This window comes from Rhinolophus ferrumequinum, chromosome 2, assembly GCF_004115265.2.
Source record: "Rhinolophus ferrumequinum isolate MPI-CBG mRhiFer1 chromosome 2, mRhiFer1_v1.p, whole genome shotgun sequence".
In the NCBI taxonomy this organism is placed as follows: domain Eukaryota; kingdom Metazoa; phylum Chordata; class Mammalia; order Chiroptera; family Rhinolophidae; genus Rhinolophus; species Rhinolophus ferrumequinum.
The window spans coordinates 40,240,845-40,267,148 of NC_046285.1; the positions used below are offsets into that span (position 1 = coordinate 40,240,845).

At 36.9% G+C, this 26,304-nt stretch overlaps 1 protein-coding gene across 2 annotated transcripts; it reads right to left on the bottom strand.

Moving 5' to 3' along the window:
- Window positions 1-1,327: 1,327 nt before the first annotated feature.
- On the bottom strand, window positions 1,328-25,809 carry NAA50 (N-alpha-acetyltransferase 50, NatE catalytic subunit). Of its 2 annotated transcripts, none has more exons than XM_033127987.1 (5): window positions 25,480-25,809; window positions 4,203-4,336; window positions 3,661-3,780; window positions 3,185-3,251; window positions 1,328-1,564 (listed from the first exon to the last, which is right to left on the bottom strand). In XM_033127987.1, exons 1-5 carry the CDS (start codon window positions 25,485-25,487, stop codon window positions 1,387-1,389), a joined length of 507 nt encoding a protein of 168 aa, XP_032983878.1. In that variant the 5' UTR covers window positions 25,488-25,809; the 3' UTR covers window positions 1,328-1,386. The 2 variants fall into 2 exon arrangements, with proteins under 2 accessions (XP_032983878.1, XP_032983872.1); XM_033127981.1 differs by having other exon boundaries at window positions 4,203-4,339; window positions 25,480-25,807.
- Window positions 25,810-26,304: the final 495 nt, after the last annotated feature.

Genomic DNA, 26,304 nt, shown 5'->3' on the forward strand with positions numbered 1-26,304 from the left:
TTCAGATGTCTTCTATCTTACAAAAAGTTATTAACCCTTCAAAGCCACTCCTTATGTGCCAGAAAATGATCTGGCATAAACTAGTCCTGTCAGTAGAAGAGGTCACAGTGACATATGCATTATTAGCACTCCTAGACTTTTACTTTTCCAAGAATAGAAGTAATATGTTTAACAATTCCCCTCCCCCAAATCCTTAATCTCAATATCATAGGCACAGAATGTAAGCAAATCTGGGATGTTCTCCAACAGATAAGCAATAGCACAGCTACGTTATTCTCAAAAATACTGTCTAGATATTCTTTCCTATCTCATCAAATGCTCAGTGGCCACACTTTTAACAGCCTGCATTAGTTGACATTAAATGCATTTATTTTGCCACAAGTCCATCTAAGCTTCCTTTAGGTATGTTTTAATATGTCCAAGAGACAACACCTGCTTCAGGTTTCTTTAGGGGTATTAACCTATAAGGACGTCAACTCCATGTTTAAGGATAGACTAACTACTCTGGGTTTACTGAAAAGGTCAGGAGAAAAAAAAGTAAGTCACAACAAACCTCTTTAGGTCAGTTAAAGGCCATATCTCTAGCTGGGATATTAAAAAAAATTAATCTCACCAGCCCACACTCTAAAAGTTAATGCCACTAATAACAATCAACAGCAGGAAAAACAAACCTGCTAACAACCAGCCCACTCGTTAGCAAAAAGCAGTTTAACTCAAATACTGAGACCGAAGTCTAACACTACCTACCCCAACTGTCCCACCCACCCTCAGTCACCGGCGAGGAAGGAGGAAATAATTGCTTAAAAACACAAAATAAACTTACGTAGTATTTCTTACGAGGACAACAATGGTCCAACTCCTGAGATAGCGCTCAGAAGGACAAAAGGTTGAGTGAAGGCAATGTCCAGGGATTAGCATCCCATAAACAGTCTTGAAAAATCCAAAGTACCACAAACACATGAAATTTGTCTATGATTAGCGAACAAGATATTGCTGCTGCTTTTTCTTTTGAAATATACAATTTTTTGTAGGCTCTGCCCTTCAATGTGAAAGCAGGACGTTAGGGAAAAAAAACCGTTAAAAAAGTGAAACTGACACCCAAGTTGTGCGGGGGGCCACATATCTTAACTGTGACACTGAACTGATCTACACTTTCTCCTTCCTACAATCAAACCACCTCACAAAAGTCAGAGAACTAAAACACCCCAAACATGATTAATTTGAAAAGTCCTTGGAAGTATTTAAACTTTTAGAGGAAAGGGAAAGAAAGGAAGAAAAACAATAACAAGGAGGAGGAAAAGCTTTAAAAGAAAGGGGGGGAAAAATCAACAGGCCTCTCTTTTATTTGGCGACAAGCAAGTGCAAGAAAGTTCATTTGCCATCTGTTCAGTTGTCTGTCTTTTGCGCATCTGCATTCTGGCCAGAAGGGACTTTGAGGTTTTTCTGCAGCACATGAGCATCTGCGGGCTCTATTCTCTTATAGTAGTTCTTCTTCGTCTCAATAATCTCAAAGCCAAACTTCCTGTAGAAGTCAATTGCCGACTCATTGCTGATCTGGACATGCCTGAGGTATAAGAAGGTATCAGAAAAAAAAAAAAAAGATTTCGTCAGCTTTTACATGTTCTCCACAGATAGCTTCAAATTGGTTGGAGCTGAAATACTGCAGACATTTGTTAGATTCCCTTTACAATTACTAGTCAGGAGCGAAGATTAGGTATTCATTTCAGAAAACCTTTTGATGACAGATTTACACTTTTAACCTAGCTTTTACAGCTGGCTGAGATTAGGAGACTCAAGGAATAGTGTTTACTCTTATAAGCAACAAAGGGAAAGTACCCTATAACACTTTTTTATTGCAAGGAGAGAAAAGATTCCCGTAATTAAAAATGGGTAGTAAGTAACCAGAGAGATGATTCAAAGACCATATTAACACATACAGAAAAAAATGATTAAATAAATAAAAAATCATGGTCTCAAATACCTGAATATATCCTTTCTGACTGATATAAAAACACTATATTTTGGAAAGAAATAATTTTGAGTTTTCTCAATTACTCCTCAAAACAGCATTATATAACAATCTCTTCCGCTGTCCAAGTCAAAATGAGAATCTTAATATTTGTATTATATGTAAACAATCCACAGCTGTGATCTTATCCTTGGTTCTTAATCTGAGGTCTCTTTAAGATCCAAGTACAGTATTAGGTTGGTGCAAAAGTAACTGCGGTTTAAATGGTTAAAAAAAAAAAATTGCAGGGGCCGGCCCAGTGGCTCAGGTGGCAGTTGGAGCTCCGGGATCCTAACTCCGAAGGCTGCCGGTTCGATTCCCACATGGGCCAGTGGGCTCTCAACCACAAGGTTGCCGGTTCAACTCCTCGAGTCCCGCAAGGGATGGTGGGCTACGCCCCCTGCAACTAAGATTGAACACGGCACCTTGAGCTGAGCTGCTGCTGAGCTCCCAGATGGCTCAGTTGGTTGGAGCACGTCCTCTTAACCACAAGGTTGCCGGTTCGACTCCCACAAGGGATGGTGGGCTGTGCCCCCTGCAACTGGCAACAGCAAATGGACCTGGAGCTGAGCTGCGCCTTCCACAACTAAGACTGAAAGGTCAACAACTTGAAGCTGAACAGCACCCTCCACAACTAAGATTGAAAAGACAACAACTTGACTTGGGAAAAAAAAAGTCCTGGAAGTACACTGTTCCCCAATAAAGTCCGGTTCCCCTTCCCCAATAAAATCTTTAAAAAAAAAAAAAAAATTGCAAAACCCACAATTTTTGCACCAACCTAGTATCAGCCAGGTACTCTCTGATTCTGATTATTAAATTACTACTAATGAGCATATCACTGAGAGACTTGAACAAAAGGCAGAGTACAAACAGACGGCACGAAGAAAGTTTTATTAATGGATTAATTCTTAAATTTCAGACTGGAGTTTTAATCTTGGTTTTATCCCTGTGACTTTTGAGTTCCCTCCCCAACATAATAAAGCAAAACAAGAATGTTTTATCTCAGGTTCCTTATCTATTATTAAAACAAAAACAACAAAACATTACAACCACTATTGCCATGGTGTTGCCAAAAGGCAATGGAATAAGTGACCAGAATTTAAAATTTCTAGTCAAGATTTCTACTACAACTTATTAAACTCTTTAGATAATAACATTAAATATCATTTTACTTACAGATAGATGTTGTCAAAAGTGCCATCTTTTTCGCAGATGTTTAAGACATGATTTAACATTTTAGTTCCTATTAACAAGACAAACAAATAAGTAATCTCATAAAAAACAATCTTTAAATTACACATCTAACTGCCACCTCAACACTTGAGTCCTAATAGAATTTATGAGGTAAACACTAGTCAACCTGATTTTCCAAAATTTTGTTCTCTCTCTACACTACTTCCATGTTTAAAACTGCTAGCAGAAAATCAACCTTTATATATAAGTCCTTCCAGGTAGAAGGAAAACAGAAAAAGCAAATGATAACAAATCTATATAGGGGCTCTAACTGAATTATGTTAGTAAATATTTTTTACTTTTTAAGTCAGTAACCATTTCCCAGAATTCCTAAAAGAAATGGTTTGACTTACTGGGTCAAGGAACAGTAACAATGTGTTTATGCTTCTTTGAAGAACTAAAAATACAAATAATTTTACCTATTCCTAGCCTTCGGTACGGTGCCAGACATCCTAATGTCATGATGTAAAGTCTCTTCTGATTCTGTGAATGATCCACCCTACAGCATACCGCACCTACTGCAATATCATTGAAATAGGCTGCCATGGAAAATACAAAGATATAAAGTTCAACAGACAGAATAATACATTTCACTGAATCTCTCCCACCCCTTATTTAATGACTAAATTGTTGCTATTAGTATTAAATTTTATCAGTTACTTTGAATATCAACATTCTCAAAAACTTCCTACACCTTTTAAAGAATTTAAGCCTCCTCTACAGTAAAACTATGTGAAAACACACAGGCACACAATGAATAAGATACTTATAATTTCCTTTTAAAATTCATATATTTTTACCTTGATTTCACCGAGATTTTTCTCAGAACCTGGACCATCCCTACTTCTTCACTTGTAAAATAAGGAGATTAAATTGGTTAACTCTTTCTGCTCTAGTATTAAAAACTAGGGGTCAAGAATATGAACAAACAAATTAAGGGAGGAAAAAAACCATATTATACCAAGTTTTGCTAGCTCGCCAACCTCCAGTACATCCTTGTAGAACTTGTCATTGTAGCTGACGGGAAAGATGACCTGGTTTAATCTCTTCAGCTGTTTAATATTGTGTGGTGTTACATCTCCCAGCTCGATCCGGCTACTGGAACAAACCAACATGTACTCAATAAAATATAATTAGTTACATTTGTTAAGATGAACATATTAAAAGGGTACCAAGTCTTTTTTTTTTACATGATTGATAAATTCAACCCTTTCAGTGACTTTATATTCCTATAAAAATTACCATTTATAAGCAATTTTGCCATCCAGATACAACTCACAGCTTTCATACACTTGTATATATTTAGAGACGAATACAGTAGACAATTACTAAGAAAGCCAGAATAATATGCTATATAAATGCCAAAATTTTCCTTGTAGTTTATAGTTCAGAAAAATTTAATCTATTATTGATCAAAAAGACTGATACCTAATATTGTAAGGGGGTAGCAAATGGGATCTTTATACTCTGTGCTGGCAGAAACGTCAATGGATACAGAATCTCTGGAACACTATCTAGCGCTACGTATTGAAAAGCCTAAAAAGAGTACATCCGCATTGTCCAAATAATCCCACTCTAAAAATTTGTTCTAAGAAAACAATCCAAACGTGCAAAAATTATGCACATTTTATTCGAGCCAGGAACCATCCACAGTCACATGGGATCGTATTCAAAATCCAGATTGGCAGACCCAACCCCACACCTTCAGAAGCAGAATCTTTGGAAATGGAACAAAGGAATCCACATTTTGAAGGAAAAAAACAAAACTCCAGTTTGAAAACTACTTACCAAGAATGCAACAGTAGCATTTCTAAGAAATCATATGTAACCAAAACATTGGTTGGTGGGAAAAGGAATTAAAGCTAAAAAGTTTCAGTTTCATTGTAACAAAGTTATTTTGCCTATAGAGCTGTCAACAAAAGGAATTTTTAACCGCTCAAGTCAATTTCACTAACATAAGCAAAAGGTTAATCAAACGTGACAAAACAAACCTGAATAGCATCTACACAACTTTTTTCTTCCTATTACCACTATCATTAGTAGAGTTGCTTACATGCCTTCTTAAAAATCATAGCATTGGGTGGTAAAATCATTTAGAGAAAAGAACCTTAAATCAAAATGAGTTCAAAAATAAAACAACCTGACGCCAACCAAGCAGCTAGAAAATGATGTAGGTCCTACTCATTCAGTGCTAGTTCCAGATCACAACGCACTGTTCAATAGCAGGGGAATACAAACAATGCACCCTAATTAATCATTTGCAATATGGGCACATAGTATGGTTTCAGAAACTTGGAGAAACGACTAAATCATGTTAATCATGACACTTTCATAACGGCAATCAATCAATCAATCAATCAATCAGAGTGTCCACCAATAGGGGACTGGTTAAATAAAGTATGATACATTTATATTATTAGCACAGAAAGATGGTGTTGATATATTGCTTTGTAGGGTGGAAAGCATATTCCAACTATATTTGTATATAAAAATTATGATCTACATTTTGTTAACACATACAAAAAACGTTTGGAAGCATATTCCAAAAAATGTGGTCAATGTTGTAGGTAATTTTTAAAATAACATTTCTCTGAAATATTAAAATTTAGATAATCAGAAACAAGAGAATGCATTGATTCTTAAAAACCAAAAAAACGTGATTACAGACCTTTATGTTTATTTGGAACTTTAGTCTTCCTATCTCAATTATTTCATTTTTATGCTTTTTTTATTTGTGACCAACCACCCTTGCATATCTTGTATGTCTTCTTAAAATCTGAACACGAGTTTCTTAGCAGCCACACACATTTTTAAGATAATCATCTTGTTAAAAAATATAGACTTGTTATACTCTTTCCCAATTTCTAGCAACAGGAGTAAATGTTGCCTTCTACCAAGTATTTGACAAGTAAAATGAATGAGACACGTCTTCTTTAACCAGGTTACACGTCATTCACAGAACTCCCCTCTTCATTACAGCAAACTCTAGCTTTCTCATCTTTATGGCTAAGAAATTGACATTTCACCCAAAACATTTTTCTGATTAAAATCGACTGGACTCACCCACCATCTCAGGATTTTTATTCGCAGACACTGACTGTTATGCTATAAAATACAGGACCCCTTAAAATACCAGGATTACACATCTTACCTAAAATGTCTATTATTTTTTTAAAAAAGAATTCCTCCCATTTAGCTAATTAACACATCCATCACCTCACATATTTCTTTTCTGTGCGTGTGAAAACATCCAAGTTTTACTCTTAGCAAATTTCAATTATACAATACAGTGTTAACTATAACCACCATGCCATACATTAGATCTTCAAACCTTACGCATCTTGTAGCTCAAAGTTTGTATTCTCTTAGCTATCTCTCCCTGTTTTCCCCACCCTGACAACCACTTTTCTACTCTGTCTCTAAATATGACTTTAGTTTAGATTCCACATGTAAGTGATACCATGCAGTACTTGTCTCTGTCTGGCTTATTCCACTTAGCTACTCTTTAATTTAGTATAGCAGTAATTGGGCGCAGTAATTTCTTTTAACTATAATATAGCTTACATACATACATACATACATACATACATACATACATACATTTATTTGTTAGGAGGGCGCAGCTCACGATGGCCCATGCGGGGATCGAATCAGCAACCTTGGTATTATTAGCACCACATTCTAAACACCAGAGCTAACAGACCATCCCAAAATTGATTCTATTTAGAGCACACCACTTAAAAATTACTCCATTGCACTCAAAAGAGTAATTGAAACATTACATTATGAAGTCTAGTAGTAAACAACAATAAAGAAAAACTCAACAACATAGGAAGTAAACCTTCTTAATTATAAGTGAACGAACTTGAAGTTTTAAAATTTTAAGAATGATTTCTGGGTAATTACCAGGTTTCAAATATATTTATAATTTTAAAAAGGATAATACCCAGGTATTTCTTGACTTCACATAGAAGGAAAAAATGGTTACAGTGCAGTGCACTAGATTAAATCTAATAAAAGTTAACTACTAAAATAGTTTCTATTAGGATGGGCAGATCAAGCCTAGAGAACACAATATTGAATCATTAGGGAATAGGCAGCTTAATCGTTCCCCACCTACTTTAAAAAATACATGTCTTGATTAAAAAACCAGTTCACCACCATAGAAATAACTCAGGAAGTGAAAAATCCTGTAAGACTCTGAACAGAAACAATTGATGTATAGTCTTTCAATATTTTTCTATGGACAAATATACATATTTTAAAACAGAATTAGGATACTATGAATATTGTTTGGTAGCTGTTTAAAAAGGAGTTACTCAAGTTTCATTATTAATAGACTGTCAGAATATGCTAGAAACAGAATTTCAAAGTGGCTATTAAATGTAACTTTGTCAGCATAATCCAACTTCAAACAGTTCAGCTCTCACAAACACAATGTCTGATTCAAATGAAATACTTCAGTAATCCTGATCACTTAGCCCTGAATCATTTTAAGATGTGGATATGCTACGTATATTAGTAATATCAACTTGTAAATATAATTTAGCAAACACATACTATCAAAGGCATAAACAGAGGGCTATGTAGAAATGTCAAGAAAATGAGTGACACCACAACCAAAAAGTTTTTAGAAGTAAAAGAACTTTCAAAAGTTAAAAAAAATTCCAAAGTCTCCATTAAAAAAAATAGAGCTTTAAAGAATTCTGTGAATCTAAAATTTTCTAGAATTCTTATGAACATCAAAGTTGCCTATTCAAAGCATAAATCAGTTATTACAATAAATATTTGAATACCTATATGCTAGCACTTAAAATGCAAAGGAGTTTACACCTAGTAGGAAATACAGATATATATATATATGATAGTGTCCTAGCAATAGCATTTGTACAATGTATAAAAATACTAGAATAGAAGTGATCCTGGGAAAGGTTGATGGATGACAGGAGCTTGTTCTGTGGGAGGGCAAGAAATGCATTCTAAGGAGAGGGTAGGTAGAACTTGAACAAAACAGCAATGATGTATTCCCAAAACTAAAGGCAGTGTGCTATGCTAAAATAAAATGTGCTTTGTGCAAATGTGGAAGCTGGGGTTGGAGAGGAAGGAGCACCAATTTTTTGAAGGCCTCATACATCAAGACAGTACTTGGTTGTCTTCTCTATCTACACTTACTATCTTGGTGACCTCAATCTCATAGATTTATGGCTTTAATGCTGCAAATTCCAAATTTCTGTCTCTAGCCTAGAGGACACTCCTAAACCCTAAAGCATCTCTAGCATGCACCTCAAATTAGACATATTCAAAACTAGATTTCTAACCTTCCCCCTGAAATGTTTCCCCTGCAGCTTTTCCTATCTGTTGATGGCGTCTCCAACCTTGGCGGAAGTTTACCCTCTTACCTCCTTTAACTCCTTGTTCAAACGATACCTCAAGAAAGATTACTCTGACACACCTGCTTTTCTTTCCTTGTAATATTCTTGATAGGCTTTCTTATCGATTATGATTATGTTGTCCTCAAAGGTTTGGAAGTGTTCCTTTTTGCTCTTTAGTTCTGTCAGCTTATTTTCAAATTACGTTAAGAGCATAAATATTTGGGACTGTTATGATTGGTCAGTCCTTTTATTATTTTGAAATGTCTTTTTTGCTGTAGTAGTCCTTAGCTTAGACTACTTTGTTCATCAATATAGACATACCACTTTCTTCTAACCGATGTTGCATGGTGTATCTTTTTCCATCCTTTAACTTCTTTGTGTCCTTAAATTTAAAGTGTCTTTTGTAAACAGCATATACTTAAGAGTCTTGTTCCTTTAATCTGAAAATTGGAATATTTAGTCTGTTCAGAGTTAATGTAATTATTGGTGTAGTCTATTCAAGTCCATCAGCAATTTGTACCATTAGCTATTCCTTCATTTTCCAGCCATTTTTTTTAGGATCAATTTTCTTAGCTTCTTAAAACATCTTTTAAGTTTACACAAAAGCAAATTCACTTTTTTGGGTGTATAGTTCTCAGTCTTGACAAACATGTATAATCATGCAACCAGCACGATCATCAAAAAAAAGCATGCTTCCATTATCCTCCAAATCTCCTTCATGACCCTTTGTAGTTCAACTCTACCAGCACTCCCAGGCCACCATTAATCTATTTTCCATTCTCCATCGTTTTGCCTTTTCAAGAATGTCACATAAATGGAATCACAAAATACACAGCCGTTTGTTTGCTTGGCTTCTTTCAGTCAGCATGCCTGAGATTCACCTCACTGGAGTATCAACTGTTCATGCCTTGTTATTACTGAGCAGTATTCCATTACCTGGACGTACCATAGTTTATCCTTTTGTTGAAGGGCATTTGGGCTATTTCCAGTTTTTGGAGGTTAAGAACAAAGTTGCTACGAACGTTTCTGAACAGGTTCTTGTGCGAACGTGTTTTTATTTCTCTTGAGTAAATAATTAGGAGAGGGAATGCTGGGTCCTAAGTTCCGGATGTTCTGCATCCAAACTAGTATTTGGCACTGTTGACTTTTAAATGGTATGCCATTCTAATAGGTGTGTAGTGACATTTCATTGTGGTTTTAATTTTCATGTCCCTAAACAACACCATTTTGAGCATCTTTTCATGTACTTCTTTGCCATCCATATACCTTCTTTGGTAAAGGAGCTGTTGAAATCTTTTGCCCATTAAAAAAACAACTGGGTTCTCTTACTGAGTTTTAAGTGTTTTGTGGATACATGTCCTTCGTAAGCTATGTATTGCAAATAATTTCTTTCAGTCTGTGACTTTTTTCATCTTAATAGTGTTTTCCACACAGCAGAAATTTTACGTTTTGATGAATTTCTTTTGTGGGTTGTGTCTTTTGGTGTCGTATCTAAAACATCTCTGCCTAAATCAATGTCACTAAGATTTCTGTCCCTACCCCCTTTTAAATCCCTATTTTTCTTTTAAATGGCATTCTTGAGGTGTAATTTATATACCATAAAATTCACCTGTTTTAAGTGTACAATTGAATGCTTTTTAGACTATTTGCAAAGTTGTACAACCATCACCTCAATTCAGCTCTAGAACATTCACATCACACCTCCAAAATTCCTTGTGCACATCTAAAGTAAAATCCCTTTCTTACCCTAAGCCAGCCACTAAATCTACTTTCTCTTTCTATAGATTTGCCTTTTCTGGACATTTCACGCAAATGGAATCACACATGTAATATTTTGCACCAGACTTCTTTCATGCAGCATATTTTTTTGAGGTTCATCCATGTTGTGTTTCAGTAGTTGAATTAGTTTTTCATTGTTAAGTTCTGTTAGATATGCCACATTTTGTTTATCCATTCACCAACTGATGGGCATTTTAACTGTACTTATTACTCCATCGCTATTATAAATAATGCTATGAATATTGCATACGAGTCTGTGTGTAGACATATGCTTTAATTTTTTTCTGGTAGATACCTACAAGTGGGATTGCTGGATATGGCAAATATGTTCAACTATTAAAAGAAACTGCCTGTGGTGGGCAGAATAACGGCCCAAAGAATGTCCAGGTTCTAATCCCTGGAACCTTTAATGTTATTTTACATGGAAAATGAACCTTGCAGACATGATTAAGACTCTGATGGGAAGATGGGAAGATAACAACTATCTGGGTGGACCGAAAGTGATCACATAGGTCCTTAAAACTCAGAGAAGATATGTAACAGCAGAGATGAGATTTAAAGATGCTACGCTACTGACTTGGAAGATGAAGGGCTACAAATAGGGTTTCTGGGCAGGAATTCCCACCTGTGCTCAGGAATTTTTTTCACCTTCCCGTTCCTAAATCCCGAGATATAAACTGTTTTCTGTTCTCCACGATGAATCATTTCCACAAAGTAACGGCCAATACTACCCACCTGGGTTCAAGGAGACGATTTTCCCAGCCAACTTTTCTCGGGATTTGGGAATGGAAAATTGAAAAAAATTCCCGAGGATGGATGGGAATTCTTACCTGTAAACCCTAGCGATAAATAAATAGGAAAAATGTCTAAGAGATACATTGTGAATAGTACATTTATTTCCCATTGTGGGTATTACTGGGTTCAAGGAGCCAATTTTCCCGACAAACTTTTCTCGGGATTTGGGAACGGGAAAGTGAAAAAAAATTCCTGAGAACGGGCGGGAATTCCCACCTGGAAAACCTAGCTACAAACCAAGGAATGCACATGGCCCATAAGAAGTTGAAAAGGCAGAAAATTAATTCTCATCTAGAGCCTCTAGAAGAAACACAATACTGTTGTATTAGTTTCCTAGAGCTGCCTTAAAAAATTATCACAAACTCAGTGGCTTAAAACAACAGAAATTTATTCTCTCCAAGTTCTGGAGGCTGGAAGTCCCAAATCAGGATGTCAGCAGAACCATGCTCTCATGTTCTCTCAGAGTCAGGTCCTGGAGAAGAATCCTTCTGTGCCTCTGCCAGCTTCTAGTGGCCTCAGGTTATTCTTGGCTTGTGGCAGTGTAACTTTAGTGTCTGTCTCTATCTTCACATGGTCTCTGTGTGTGTGTTCTCTCCTCTACTTACAAGGACACTAGTTGTTAGATTTAGGACTTACCCTAATAGAGTAGGACCTCATCTTAATTACACCTGCAAAGACCCTATTTCTAAAGGTCACATACTGAGGTTCCAGGTAGACATGAATTTTGGGGGGATACTATTTAAAATCACTATACCTACCAAAACCTTGATTTTAGCCCAATGAAACCCACCTCAGGCTTTTGATCTTAAGAACTAAGATAATAGATTTGTGTTGCTTTAAGCCACTAAGTTTGTAATTTGTTACAGCAGTAATGAAAAACTAACACATTGTTAAATTGTTTTGCAAAGGATTTGCACCATTTACATTCCCACTACTAACATATTAGGATTCCAGTTTATGTACATTCTTGACAACACACTTTATTGCCTTTCTGTTTATAGCCATTCTAGTGGTATGAAGTCATAATCTCACTGGATTTTCATTTCTCAATGACTAATGCTGCCAAGCATCTTTCTGTATGGTTATGAGCCATTTGTCCATTTGGTGAAATGCCTACTTAAATCTTTTGTCCATGGTCTAGGCCTGGGAATAAACCTAGAATTTTTACATTAATTCATAAGAAAATAATTCCCATTTTTAAATTGGGTTGCTTATTCTTAAGTTATGAGTTCTTTATATATGCTAGATACAAGTCCTTTATGTTTTACACACACACACGAGAGTATATATGTATATAATTTCTAACTAGTCTCCTAATTTGTGGCTTGTCTTTTCATTTTCTTAACAGTGTACCATACTTTTTGGGAACTCTGTATCATCTTACAAATCTAAAACTATTCTAAAACTCAATTTAAAACTATTCTAAATTAAATTTGTTTTTTAAAAGAGGAGGAACTGTCAGATTAAGAGATTCAATATTTCATCCAAATGTAATATGCGGACCTTTTTGAATTTTGATTTGAACAAACTGAAAAAAGGCATTTATAAGATGTATGAGAAAACCCAAATACAGACTAGGTGTCAGATAATAAATTGATATTAGGTAAAACAGTATTGTAGCTAGTTTTTATTTTTAAAGTCCTTCTATGTTAAACACTCATACTGAAGTATTTACAGATGCGGGATATACATACCTCAAAGATATTGTGGGTTTGGTTCCAGACCAACCACAATAAAGCAAATATTGCAATAAAGGGAGTCACAGATTTTTTGGCTTCCCAGTGCATGTAAAAGTTATGTTTACATTATACGTGGTCTATTAAGTGTGCAATAGCATTACGTCTTAAAAAAGTACTTACCTTAATTTAAAAACATTTTACTACTAAAAAATGGTAACCCTCATTTGAGTCCTCAGCGAGCTGAGTCATAATCTTTTTGCTGGCAGAGGGTCTTGCCTTGATGTTGATAGCTGCTGACTGATGACTGCTGAAAGTTATGGTGGCTGTGGCAATTTCTTAAAATAAGACAACAAAGTCTGCTGTATGGATTGACTTCTCCTTTCACTATTTCTCTGTAGCATACAATGCTGTTTGCTAGCATTTTTACCCACAGTAGTTCTTTCAACATTGGAGTCGATCCTCTCAAACCCTGCAGCTGCTTTATCAAGCAAGTTTATGTAATATTCTAAATCCTATGTTATTTCAACAATCTTCACAGCACCCTCAGATTTCATCTCCTCAAGAAACCACTTTCTTTGCTCACCTATAAGAAGCAATTCTTCTTCTAATTCTAGTTCTCTTGCTATTTCCATCACATCTGCAGTTACTTCCTCCACTGAAGTCTTGAACGCCTCGAAGTCATCCATGAGAGTGGGAATCAACTTCTTCAAAACTCCTGCTAAAAAGTTGATATTTTGACCTCTTCCCATGAATCACAAATGTTCTTAATGATATAGAACGGTGAATCCTTTCCAGAAGGTTTTCAATTTACTTTATCCAGATTTATCAAAGGAATCACTACCTACGGCAGCTACAGCCATTAAAAATGTATTTCTTACATAAATAATAAGGGTTGAAGTCCAAATTACTCCTTGATCTATGGAATGCAGAATGGGTGCTGTGGTAACGGAATAAACATAACATTTATCTTGTTATACATGTCCATTAGAGCTCTTGGGTGACCAAATGCATTGTCACTGAGGAGTAATATTTTGAAAGAAATCTTTTTTTTCTGAGCAGTACGTCTGAAGAATGGGCTTAAAATACTAAGACATTTTGTAAACAGAGGAACTGTCATCCAGGTTTTGTTCCGTTTATAGAACATAGGCAGAGTAGATTCAGCATACTTCTTAAGGCCCTAAGATTTTCAGAATGGTAACTGAGCAGTGGCATCAACTTCAAGTCACCTAACAGTTGAGTCAGCTTGTTCTTTGAAGCCAGGCTTTGACTTCTCCTCTCTACTATGAAAGTCCTACGTGGTATCTTCTTTCAATGTAAGGCTATTTCGTCTGTACTGACAATTTGTTGTTTAAAATTGTAGCCCCCTTCATTAATTATCTTAGCTAGATCTTCTGGATAAATTGCGGCTTTGCCTTACACTTTCATGGTATGGACACGGCTCCTTTCTTGAGGCCTCTCTGCAAGCTTCCAACTTTCCTTCTGCAGCTTCCTAATCTCTCTCGTACAACTGAGGACAGAGCCTTGTTCTGAATTAGGCTTTGGGTTAAGGGAATGTGGTAGCTTGTTTGGTTTTCTACACAGACCACTAAAACTTTCTCCATAATAGCATTAAGGCTGTTTGCTTTCTAATCTATTCATGTGTTCACCAGACTAGCAGTTGTAATTTCCTTCTAGAACTTTTCCTTTGCATTCACAACTTGGCTGTTCGGTGCAAGAGGCCTAGCTTTTGTTTTCCTAGCTTTTGATTTAGCATGAGACATGTGACTCTTCTTTTCACTTGACCACTCAGAGGCCATTGCAGGGTTATTAGCTAGCCTAATTTCAACATTGTGTCTCAAGAAATAAGGAGGCTTGAGAAGAGGAGAAGAGACAGGGGATCGGCCAGTACATGAAGCAGCCAGAACACACATAACATTTATTAAGTTTGTCATCGTATATGGGCATAGTTTGTGATATCCAAAACAATTATAATAATAACATCAAACATCACTGAAAAAAATCACCATAATGAAAAAGTTTGAAATATTGCAAGAGTTATCAAAATGTGACACAGGAATACAAAGTGGGCAAATGCTGTTGGAAAAATGGCACTGATGGACTTGCTCGATGCAGGGTTGCCATAAACCTTCAATTTGTAAAAAGGGAGTATCTGCGACGCACAATAAAACCAGGTAGCCTCCATGTCAAGGATTTCCTTTGAAATACTCCAGCAAAAAGGGAAAACAGGAACACACGTGTCAGGCAAAGATGAAATAACAACATGGTCAAATTCTACTTACTGGATGGAATTAGATGCATGAGGGCTCGCTGGTACTATTTTCTTTTGTGCTTGAAAATTTCCGTAACAAAAAGGAAAACAAACAAATCTTATGCATTACATAAGGCACTACAGTTGCAGTATTTTGCAGTTATGTTAACTTTTATAGCAACTCTGCTTAGGAAAGAACAAAGATGGTATTTTTGATACTAAAACTCAAGGTGGAAAGCACTTGATGCCTCATTTATTCTTTACTATTTGAAAGAACAAGTAAAAGGAGGTGCGAACATCAAACATTTAACAAATCACAACTTCTCAATTTCCAGCTGTACCCTAGCCCTCAGTTTGAAGAAGAGGTGAATGAGAGCTGGATGAGAATGACCTTTCCAATCTGGTACAGACCTCCCCTTCTAAATTCAGCATTCTCAGGATCGACTATCATAATCTTAGCCTTTGGTGTAAATGGCTACATATCCTGACTTTTTTCCCCCCATTAAAACCACTGCCAAAAACTTTTGGGGTAAGAATGACCATTTACTGTCACCCCCTAATGTCACTGTTAGTGATGTTGGTACCGCGTAGATAAAAAACCGTAGAGGGAATGCACCTAGACTTTTTACATTAATTAACGCATAAGGAAAAAATTCCCTTTTGTAACACATCACTTTGAGTTGTTTCCTCTCAAACATAAAAAATGTGTAATGTACATCCTTTGATTATGGGAACAGATCACATTACGAAGAATGTCTGTAGTATCTAAAAACAATTACTAAAAGGAACACCTGATTTTAGGGGTAAAGAACAGGAACACATAGAGATGACTGAGAAACAATTTTTAAGAGAGTAGGGAAAAAATCTGGAGAAGCAGTGTCACAAAATCCAAGAATAGATTCCAAACCCACTATACACCAGAATTACCCTGTCAGATAAAAAATTCTGATTCCCACATCCCACCACCTTGAAATCTTTACTTTTGTAATTAAGCTTGTTATGTTAACCATACAAATTTAACACCCATCTAAATTAATAAAATTCTCACTGCATGTATGTAAATTTCTAAATGTGAGGGAAATAGAAGCTAAAGATGGGCATAGAGAAATGGAATAGGTCACTGAAAAAAAACAGGCTATATGATTTCATGTGAGTGGTTTCACATGAAATGTTAATCATCTCTCCTATCCAAGTAGTACAGAATGTTACACTACAGCTTTATTTTACTGTATGTGGCATAGCTAGTTATTGAGGAGCTGTGACTCAAACTCAAATCGGCCCCACTCAAAACCTGGGTTTTTAATCACTGCAATGACTACTTACTTCAGAAATGATTTCAATATAATTTAACATTGTAGACTATTTTAATTTACCACTTGAAGACACCTACTCTCTAGATAAGCCCCAAATTCCTGGCCTAAAAGTTAAATCAGCCCTATGTGGCCACATCTATTTGACTCAATGTTTATTATTTTAAAATTAAGTTGGTTCCCAATATTTAAATCACAAAGCTTACATTTCTTCTCTTGTTTTACTCATTTGCTTTATCTGCTTGGTCCTGGATTCCTGTTGGGACTAGTAGTTTACAAACCTAACTATTAAAACCTGAAGAATTACTAAAGACACTAACTTATTCTCTTGGCTCAAGTCAATTCATGTGACATTATGACATTATGTTTTCTTGTTTCCCAAATTCATAACAAACCCCAACGCCTCTTGACACCGAAGTCTTTAGACTAAGGAACTAACAGGGAAGACAGACTGATAAAAGTCCCACAGAAATGTATACCAAGTCTTTAGATCTGGAAAATGCAGCTACTTACCTCCTACTTTATAGACTCCATCAGCTAGTAATCTGTGTCAGTACAAGATTAGTCTGTTACTTAATCAAATATAATCCTTGAGCTTAGAATATGGTAGTAGGAAACATTTACCCTTGGCTTATAAAGGCAGTGTGATAAAATGAGACAATGCATGTTAAGCATGTAGCACAGCAACATCAGATAATAAGCACTCACATGTTTTTAGCTATTAAAGGCAATGTCAATGATGCCCATAATTCTAAAAACAAAATTTAGTGGCAATATTCTGCAAGGCCACAAGATGGAGATATGACTACACAAAAGTGGGTCTTTTTCTACAAACTCTGACATTTTAAGTCATATAGCAAAAGGAGAAAATGAAGTACAGAGAAAGCTAAAAGCCTAGCTGCTTATACTTTAGATAGGTAGTAAGTGTACCTTGGCACAAAACTGTTTGGTCACTTCTTGTGCAGTGTTTGACCTGCCTTCTTCTACAAATTCCCATTGTAGTGCAAGATCAGCTGCACCGTAGGACTCCCCTCAAAGGAGTCATCTTTACTTCCTAGGCCCTTAATGTAATTCACAGGCACTCTCTCATCACATCTGTATTTTATAGCAGTTTCTCAATCTTGGCACTATTTTTTTTTTCCTTTTTAAAAAATTTTATTGGGTAACAGTGTGTTTTTTCCAGGACCCATCAGCTCCAAGTCAAGTCACTGTCCTTCAATCTAGGTGCAGGGGGCGCAATCCACCATCCCATACGGGAATCGAACTGGCAACCTTGTTGTTAAGAGCACGCGCTCTAACCAACTGAGCAATCCGGCCACCTCAATCTTGGTACTATTGACATCTTGGGCTGGGTAATTCTTTCTTGTGGAGGGCTTTCCAGAGCACTGTAGGATGTTTAGCAGCATCTCTCTCTGGCTTCTACCCACTAGATGCCAGTACCCACCCCACCCCACTGTGATAACCAAAAATGTCTCCAGGCGTTACCAGATTTCTGGGGTGGAGTAGGAGGTGTGCCCTTGGTTGAGAGTCACTATTTTAGAGGGTTAACAGGTATCAAAAAAACAGTGGTAGGTGGGTCAGCTCTCCACACCGTGTGACTGCAAGTATCAGGTGTGTAAAATTTTCAGCAATTATTTGGTTGGGTACTAGAAGTGCTAAACACACAGGACAAAATCTACTCAGGGTTATAACCTAGAAAGAATAAAATTGTTCTTTGAAAATTTTTCCATGGCCATCCATCCATGTGTTCAATTAGGAGAGCTCCTTCCCAGTTCTGGCTTTTCCCTTACTATCACCTAAATGTTGATGTTTTCACTTCCAAATCTCTGAATCCAAGCACACATTTCCAACTGGTTACTGATTATCTCTACAGTAATCTCAAATTCCACATCAAAACCCGAACTCATCATTCTCTATAGGAAATTAGAATATCTACCTCTATTTTCTATCTTTACAAATATTCTCTTCATGCAATACAGAAATTTACTTTTAGATGTACTCTTATGTCTCATTTTAATCCATGTTAATTCTGCTCCCCAAATATCTTCATAATGTTCCTACAGCTTTTTAGCAGTATTGGTCACGCCATCATATCATTCCAAAATCTACAGGCTAATGAAGAGGAGTAAGGCTAGAGCCAGGGAAAGCCATCACAATGCAGTCAGAATAATCTTTCTAAAACACAAATCTGATCACTGTATTTCTCTGCTTAAAATTTTTCAATAGCTACACATAACCTACCAAGTCAAATTCAAATAGTACTATATATAAAGCCCTTTACTGGCTGTGGCCACTGACCTAGCCTTCCCTCCCTTCCCGATCTTTTTGCCATATAAAACTACTCAAAAATCCAAGAACCCACCAAAGTCTCTTCCTTCTTGGCTCACCTCTGTATCTGTTTTTTCATTAGTAGACTATATATTTTCTATTCCTATTGATATATTAGACAATGTATGGCTATCTTAGTGCCACTGTGACGATTAAATGAGATCTATTGCCTGGCAGCATAGTAGGCACTTAACAGTAGACAACACAAATTAGGCAGCTATAAACAAAACTAAAAGTGCCATGAGGGGCAGGATGGGAGATCCAGTCTCAAAAGGCTGACACAAGAGCAAAATGAAGAAAGCAGCTTAAAGAGAACAATTCAAGTATGATTCCAAAGTTCTGTTTCTTGGTATCATAGAAAGTGAGAGCTGACAGAGACCAGGGATGGCAAAGCTGTGACACACATCACAGCAGTCACGAAACTATCAACAGATTAAATACTGGTAAGATACCATCAACAGATTACAACTACCACACGATTTAGAATATTTGGTTGTTCTTGTTTAGGTTCAAGCTATCCTTTTTAAAGAAACTTTTAAGAAACTTTAAAGAAACTATCCTTTTTAAAGAAACTAAGGCCCAGGTCAAGAAACTGGTTAGTGACCCTACTGCTAACTATCATTAGTGACACACTGAACTATAAAATATAAAACGTGGTTGCTTTTAGGCCATTGCTTTTTGCATTATGGTATGTCTCCTTTACGAAGATAAATGCTACAAATAATAAACTGTACAGACTAGAGGGGTGAAATCCAAATACATCTTTAAATATACCTTAGTAATCTGGAAAGAGAAATGAGAAATATTTAAAATGCCCCTAAATACAAAATTATTTTCCTAGCTTACCGGAGTTTAAGAAGTTCCACCTGTAAAAAATTTTCTTTCTAATAATTTGAGTCCTAAACTGGCATCATTCTGACAATATTTACTAATTTTAATGTCTCAACCCATTTTCTAAAGAACATTATCTTTGTTTTTTAATTTCAAGTAAAAAAGCAATCAATATCCAAATTAAAAACTGGTTAAGTTATACGCAACAGGTTAGTCACAAAGATTTAAAAATAAAATAAAATAAAATAAAAAACACAAAACATGGCCACTGCACATAGGAAACGTCCAAGTTAAAAAAAAAAAAGGAAATACCATTTATTACCTAATCAGTAAAGTAAAACTTTGAGTTAAAGCTATATGCGAATATGTACTCAAAACCAATTTGTAAAGAAACTATTAGTGACTTGTCATTTTACAAATGCTCAATGTATGCCACTCATCCCAGACAAAGGTAATTTATACCACTGAAGCTGAGATGGCAGCCACAATGTCTTCCTCCATTTCCTTAAGGTTTTTACAAGTGCCACTCCCCTTCTCCATCAGCTCTTGGAGAAGAGGGCACTCATACACTGCTGGCAGCATAAATTGCTACTATCTTTCTGGAGTCAACTTGGCAACCAATACCAGAGCTTTATAAATGCCAGTATTTTCTGATCCAAAAACATTCACTTCTAGGGAAATATCCAAAAGAAATAATTAAGGATATATGTCAAGTTGTTTTACAAATACGCATTCACTTCAGCACTATCGAGGACTGAGAGTGGAGAAGCCTCTGGACTTGGAAAACAAGGTGTTTTTTTTTCCTTAAGAACAGCTTCAGCAATGAGAGGCAGAATATAGGTTGCACTAGATCAGGAAAAGCAAATACATACTTCCAATTATCCCTTCCCCATCCATGGCAGACAAGAGTCACAATATTTTTATTTAAAACCAGTAACCTACACAGTGTTATATATCAATTGTATCTCAATAAAGCTGGAAAAAAATTATTTCCCCAAGCAATTACATTACTTTAGCTTTAAATCCTGTAAATAACTATAAAATAACTATAGTAAGCAGAACTTTTCAACAATATCCAAAGAAAATGTGATTATAAAGATACATACTTTATTTCCTGCTATTATTTGGATCTAAGCTGCATACACTGTATCAATAAGATTCACTCTAAGACTCTCCAAAACAAATCATCCTATTCTACTGTTGTTCCATCTCTAACCAATCATTATTCTTTTAATCAGCTTTCTTTGTAACACTGATACTGAACAATACTCAAGTATAAAAGCAACTCAAGCCAAACTAAACTAACTAAATAAATAAGAGTAGCCTCAGAATCCTTTACCACAGAGGTATAAACAGCCAGCCACACACTATCTTTTGGACCACAGTAGAAACATTTAGAAACATTTACATCTAGGAACTAGATCCTAAAGGAAGAGATCATGTTTCACACAAAATTTTTTTTCAGGGTCTAGCACAGCACTGTCCAATAGAAATATAATTTGAGCCACATATGTAATTTCTAATTTTCTAGTATCCACATCAACAAACCAAAAAGACACAGGTGAAATTTTCACGTATAATCAAAAAAAAAATTAATGACTATTTCACTTTTCCTTAAATCTTTCTTCATACCAAGTCTTAAAATCTAGTGGTTATCACATTTACAGCACATCTGAATTCAAATGCTAATTTTCATTGGAAATATTTGATCTGTATTTACATTTCATAAAATTTACAGTAGGTCCACATATCCAAGTTGTTCCAAACATACTTAAAAACCGTCCAACAACTAACTTTAGTATCAGTTTTTAAAATTCAGTTCCTCAGTAACACAAGCCACATTTCAACTGCTCAACTGTAACTAGTCACTACTGTACTGGACAGGACTAACATTTATATGTTAGGCACTGAATGAATGCAAATAGGAGATGATGGAAGAGAACAGGTCAAGCAGTGTTCCATGATGGCACAATTACATAATTTTGTGGTTATTAAAACTACAATCCACACAATTCTTATTTCTATGATGAAAAGGAAGTTTCCATTGATTACTACTAATGTTCTAATGGTTTCTGCAGACTGTGCTTAAAAAAGAAAAAAAGGACAACCATTTAAATAATTGAGACAGTGTATCTTTTCAGATGACACAAAGCTGGAAACCATAGCTAATAATCTAGAAGAGAAAATAAGGAGGAGTCAAAGGATTTCCAAAAGGCCAAAATAGAGGATGTAGCAAAGTGAAATTTAATAGATATTAGTTTGGTCTGGCAAAAGCACTGGCTTTGAAAGATAATGCTTTATATGGATGGCCGTTAAAAATATTTTTCCAACCCAGAAATTTTTGAACTTTACCAACAGTTGTCCACAATTTGGTGAAGAAATCACAACACTGATGTCAACACAGCATTAGTCACCAATGTACATATCTATACTGTTAGCAGATACTTTTTAAATTATACAATGATTCCATTTACAGACAAATGCAAACATCTGATCTTCTTATGATTTATGGTATAGTTGTACCTGATCATTGCTACTGAAACAGATATAGTTTAGTTTCCTTTTATTTTTCCTTTATGAGTTAGGACATTATATTGATTTTTAATAAAATTTATGATACAGATAGGTTATATTTTATATGGATTCATCTCAACATAACAAGGGGACATTACAAAACATTTGTTAAAATCCAGTATCTCAATCAACATCCCACAAATTATTGGCTTCACAGGAGCAAGTATGAATTGCAGCTTTACAAAAGTTCCTGAATTCTACTTCAGCCTTGCTGGCTTTGTTTTTTGTTTTTTCCTGACAAAACCAGCAACAAAACCTTTTTAAAAAATCCTGTTTTATTGCAGTGTAAGACACATATGATAAAGAGCACAAATCTTGTTTACAGCTCACTGATTTTTTTACATCTGTGTACAGCTATGTAATCAACACCCAAGTAAAGACAAAGAATATTCACATCACTTCAAAAACAGCCTTGTGTCCCTTCCCAGGCCATAAGCTACCAGAGGGAACCATTACTCTGACTTCAACAGAGATTCGTTTCTGACTGAAGGATCTTATATTTTAATATTTCAATTAGTAAACTACACTGTTCTACATGCTACATATATATTTTTGCTGCCTACTTTCCCATCTTTATTTTGTACACATCTGTTCAGATCTTGTTTGCCATTTTTTGTTAGGTCTAATTTTTACTATACCTCTTTACTATAAACAAAGGGTAAATGGATTCAGTTTTACTTTCTATTATATTAACTAATTACATTGCCATCTCAGTCACAGCTGTGTATGGCACACCTTCTTGCTTGAACATCATCTTCCCTAAAGAGAAACAATAGATAAAAATATTCAGCTTACCTAATCCACATATTCAACCTACAATGTTCCTGGTTCATAAAAACAAGCAACCTCAGTACAAAGGAAGTAACATACCTCAAATTTCTAAACCATGCATTTAAATGTATGCAACAATGAAATGCCCTACTGCTAATAATAAAAACTAAGTAAAAATATGAAGAAAAACCAGGTAAAAGAGTGACTCTAAAAAGCTTCAAAAGGATAGGCGATATAGGCAAGGATGTAAAATATTTAAATAGTACTCTGATTTAGAGTTGGGAGTTCTGCATTTGTTACCGATTTCAGATATTTCTATTCCACTTATAGTTCGGTTAACTTAATACACAACACTTAAGCAAATAAAATTTCATACACAAACCCTATAATCAGGGCCACTGTTTCATTTTCACAGACCTTTCCAAATCAAGTCAGGACTGTAACACTAACCACATTGTTCATAGTGATACAAGTCTTTGAACTTGAGGACCTTAAAATCTTTTAAATAATGTGTATTGTCTTCTTTTGCCCAGTGTCTTAAATACAAGACTTAGAAGTGGGGGAAAAAAAATTAAATCCCATCTTACCTGGGAATTAGTTCATCTGTGAAGTTAAAAGGGATTATTCCTGTGAAATCATCTTAAAAATTTACCGTTAAGAACGTAATTTTAAACTCCCAATATTAGAAAGTGATAGAACTAGACTTAAGGATTCTTCACTTCAGGCATAGTTGATGGCATAGATTCAATAACGACAAATTTCCTCTAAATATGGCCAGTTCCTCTAATTTGACTCATTTCTGGGGATGTGCCTCCATCAACTTGCTACACATAAATAACCATTTTAAATAAAAAGATAATTACCTCACGAGTATATTAACTGAAGGTAGATGTGAATAATACCACCAGTTTGACCTCATTTCTAATGCCAAGTTAGGAATCAAAAAGAACATTATACCCTAGTGAGACTGAGCTAAACCAAAGATTTTGGATCTAAACATACAGAATAATTTCTTGGAGGCTCTGCTCTCCTCTATAAATCCATGCAGTCCCAACACTGGGAACTCTTCAGCTTCATTTTTATTACTTTAACGGAACAAGACAATTTAGTACTGAATGCCCGAGAGAATACATAAATTAATGAGACAGCACCCATACTCAAGAAAACAATTTTGCTAAATTATAGTTGATCATATATAAAATAGCCAAGCTTCCTAGTAAGTCATGATTAAAGGGCAGCAAATTATTCTCATACCCCTCAGTTGGTATCCTGATTGGAACTCTTTTAGAACTTGATGCGAAATAATGCAGGCATTGTGAAAATTTCTTCATGATTTCGAAACATTAATTACAAGACATACGATTTAATATTAAAATGAATTCCCAATACTTAAGGCAAAATCAAAGAAATCATGTTACAGAGCTAAGGCCAAATTATACTGTTGGACCTCTTCTGCGACCTCAAACACATAAACACACCGAGATAATATTTAGACCCGTGTTTTAGGCACTATGAGATTACTTTGAGGCCTGACTTTTATTTCATCCTCAAAAGGGTTGCTGAATACTTTGAAAGGCTTCATTAACTCAAAACATAGTTACAATTCTTTAACTGACTTGCTATAATAGAAAAAAACTCAGGCATCTCAGAAAGCTTTTAGCATTGATAAGATTCCTTTTCTTCCTGTAAGGAGAGAAAAGGCGAGCTCCCAAACGACCAATTTAGGCAATATTTTAAAACACGTGTTATGTAATTAATATTTTAACAGTATGTAATTTAATAGGAAGGTGATATCTTATCCAAGTGGAAACAGCGGACCAAAATAATCCCTAATTTATCCAAGAGGGAAACTGTGCACGAAGACTAACTGTGCCAATCACCTAAAGAAAGCTTCGTAGTAACTAAGGACCCCCTCACAACACCGGGGCAACACTAAACTACCGGAGCAAGAGCTCCACCTACTGATCAACAAGACTTCCTTAAACATTTTGGCACCCCAAGTCTACAGTGCTCACGCTCTCTCCCCCTCCTCCACTCGCTCTGACCCAACCCAAATCCAGTTGAGTCACTAGCTGTTAATACTCATCTCCTTGCTCTTTATTCCAATTCCTTCTCCCTCCAGAAGATTCTGCACGGCTCTCAAGTGTGAATAAAACTGAAAGGTGACAAAACACCAAGGTTCCCAGTGTGGCGCCTACTAGATCTGAAGAGGACAACCAGACCACTAGACTTGGAGTGGCGGGCCGGGGGTGCCTCAGCACTCCGTTCCCGGGCCGGAGACCCCGGGAGCCTCACACAAGCTTTTCCCTGCTGCCCCACTCAGCTGCTTGTCTCCACTCCACACACACTCGTCCTCTTGGCCGAAATCCTGGGTTCTCCGGGTCCTGCCTCTGTTGGACCTTCAGCCCGCCAACTGCCCGAGCCGAGCCTCCGCCCCCTCGGGAAGCAGAGAAGCCCAGAAATCTCCCTCCGCCGGGTCTTCTCCCACTCTCTCCCCTCCTTCGCAACCCCTCTCCCCCGCCGGCCGTGCCTGCTGGCTGCCCTTCCTCACCCTTTCATCTTCCCTGCCTGCTGAGGCCGTTGTTACCACCGATATCAACGCCGTAGTCGTCGCCGCCCTGAGCTCTCAGCGCCCCGAGCTCGGGCCACTCAACCCCTCCACACGCCGGCCTCCCCGCCTAAGGTAGGGAGCTGAGCGGGTGACGGAGGCCGCGAGAGTGGAGAGCGGCCCTGCGTCTCCGGAGGGGGCGGGAGTGTGTCCCGCCCGCCGCACTGATGCCGCCGCTTCTCCACACGTGCACACCCGGCACTCGGCTCCCGCCCGCCGCCGCCGCCGCTGCCGCCAGCCAGACCCGCCGCCGCGCTGTGACCTTTCACCCCGCCCCCTCTGCGCGCCGGCGCGCCGGCCGCCTCCGCGCAGCCGCATTGCTGGCCTCCGCGCACCCTTCCCCCTCCGCTTCAGTACCTCCATCTTTTTCCTGGGCTGTGCCGTCTGGCGTCATCTTCCTCCTCCCATCCCTTACGACACTATTTGTGGGGCTGGCCCGATAGGCCCTGGCGGTAAAATCTGGATTTTTCCACCCCTCCCTTACTTCTCCCACGTCAGTCTCTTCCGACCGTGTTCTTCCCGGTTGGTAGTCTCCCTAATGACCTTCAAATGCTGCTGTCTCCTAGTAAGATCTTATAAAGTTGGGTGTTCTAAAAGTAAAATGTCTGTGGAAAACTCAAGTAAATGAGGTGTTTTTAAGACAAATAAACGTAATTAACAATTGGCTGGGTAATTTGGCTTCCGTCCAACACGTTTCAACTTTTGAGATCACATGATAGCCCCAAACCTTCAAGCCTGGGATTTTAGCGGCGGGCGCCAGAGGGTCGG